General features: G+C 45.5%; 1 protein-coding gene across 1 annotated transcript in view; it reads right to left on the bottom strand.

The window, feature by feature from the left end:
* The window catches only part of LOC103595116 (spondin-1-like), a 134,784-nt gene that overhangs the window by 47,661 nt on the left and 84,946 nt on the right, over positions 1–2,177 (bottom strand). The window contains exon 3 of the mRNA XM_008578433.1: positions 1,337–1,470. Within this exon, the coding sequence (XP_008576655.1) occupies positions 1,337–1,470 (134 nt within the window). The remainder of the gene's footprint in view (positions 1–1,336; positions 1,471–2,177) is intronic.

Raw genomic sequence — 2,177 nt, 5'->3', positions numbered from 1 at the left:
TAAAATTAAAAAAAAAAAAAAAAAAAATCATGTCCAGACAGATGGCAGCACGGGGAAGCCAGACAAAGACAGGGCTGAGTCTGGACAATGGACAGATGTTCCCAGAGATCTCTGTGGGGCTTTTCCACAAGCCAGGCGTAGCTGACGTCCAGGAACTGCAGGGACTGGAATGTCTGGGTGGGAGCCTTTCCTATCAGCCTCTCCTCAGGGTTGTAAGTCTGTTAAAATGTCTACTTTTGACAAATGAACCAAATACAGAAATAAGGCCTTAGAGAACTTAAAGAAGAGGAAGATGGTCGGGAAGTTCCCAGTTCCTACCTCCATGGAAAAATGACTTCTTGGATGCTAAGATTGGAGCTATGCCCATCTATCCATGACTATTTGCCTGTCTGAAATCCTAAATTCTCAGCATTACTCTATACAGGGCTTTAAATCTATTTAAAATAGATCATAGCTGCATTTCCCAAACTGGTGAATGTTAATAGATGTATCCACCAAAAAAAAAAAAGGAGTTTTACAGTCAAATGAGTTTGGGAAATGTGGGGAAAAACCAAGTTAAGCAGATTTCTTTTTGGCAGAACTTAGCAAAACCTTCAATATGCTAATATATGTTATGAATCTGCAGGAAGGGGATACAGTCTGCAGCATTTTACAAACTTATCTGACCACAGAAATTGTTTTCCTGCCCATCTATCTACATCTCCTAGGACATCATTCTGTGGCATACAGCTTTGGAGACAGATTTGAAATAATGCTATCTTTCAGAAGAAAACTATTTTGGCTGGTGAATATCTCTTATCATCTACTTCAACTCACCAAAAGGAGGATCAGGAGGCCAGATAGGAAGTGGCACCAGAGGACACTATTGATGGGCAAGGAGGAAGATGGGATCACAAAGCAGAGCCCGAGGCTAACGGAGGTTACATTTGAGTCTCAGGTCAGCCTAAGCACAGTTGAAGGATTCTAGGTGTTGGGGGTTCGGAGAAAATAAAAAGTGTCAAATTCCAGGTGGAAGAAGTCAAAGACTATCTTTGTTTGGTTCGTAATTATTCTTAACCAGCCCTAGTATCATTATCTCTAGTAAGATAGAGAGTGACCTGGAGAATCATCCTATTTGATGAAAACAGAAATTCAGGCAAATGATTCTTTTTGTAGCATTTCACCAATGATAGCCCATGGTGCCATTTTAGGATTGAGATCACAGAGGGCAGAGAGATGAGGCAATTTGTCTGATGCCCCAGTGCAGCCACTTTCCTTTCTGTAACCACATCGTGAAGTCTTTAATAAGCTGCAGGGAAGAAGCACAAAGTGCTGTAAGGAGTCCATGATTACTTACTTCAGAATCACACAGCCTGTTCCTGCTGGTGGCGCTACCCAAAATACCTGGATCCGCGTCCTCCTGCGTGGGGTGCTTTCAGTGACGGCAACAGGGCAGTTACTCATAAACTGTGTCTCTTCTTCATCTATGATCTATGGAAAACCAGTGGAAAATAAACACATTAAAATGCAACGTCACTTTGGGAGGGCTCCAAAGTTTCTGAGTTGATGCTTTCTTTNGTGAGCGGCCGGTCTGTATGTGGGATCCGAACCCTCGGCGGGAGCGCCGCTGCGCTCCCAAGCGGCGCACTGTAGCAGTGCGCCACCGGGCCGGCCCTGAGTTGATGCTTTCTTAATTTTATTTTTAAACCTGTCTTTTTGTGTCAGCAGCTCTATATCCTCAGGTACCAGAATAGTGCCTGGCATAGAGTCCCAGTCAATGCTCATTGAATTAATATAAAACAAGGACAGAGATTGGGCACATCTATGCTCTCTGTGACCAGATGTGTCAGCACTTTGAGGAACTGACCACTAGGTGATGATCTTGCTCATTTCACTAGAACAACCAGTGTCCCCTTCAGGGAAGGAGGAGGAGGCTGGGGGAGGGACGGATGATCCAAAGCAAACACTATCTGAGTGTAGCCACACTTTGTAATCCAGCTACAATTTCATAACTTAAAATTAAAAGGTTGGGCCGGCCCGGTGGCGCACTGGAGAGTGCGCCGCTTGGGAGCGCATCGGCGCTCCTGCCAAGGGTTCGGATCCCATGTGGAGACCGGTTCCCGCTCCCTGGCTGAGTGCGGTGCGGGCGGTGCGGGCGCAACACTGAGGGTTGCGATCTGTTGCCGGACATGAAAAAA

Source organism: Galeopterus variegatus, unplaced genomic scaffold (assembly GCF_000696425.1).
Source record: "Galeopterus variegatus unplaced genomic scaffold, G_variegatus-3.0.2 Scaffold1686, whole genome shotgun sequence".
In the NCBI taxonomy this organism is placed as follows: Eukaryota; Metazoa; Chordata; class Mammalia; order Dermoptera; family Cynocephalidae; genus Galeopterus; species Galeopterus variegatus.
This window is presented reverse-complemented; position numbering and strand designations above follow the sequence as displayed.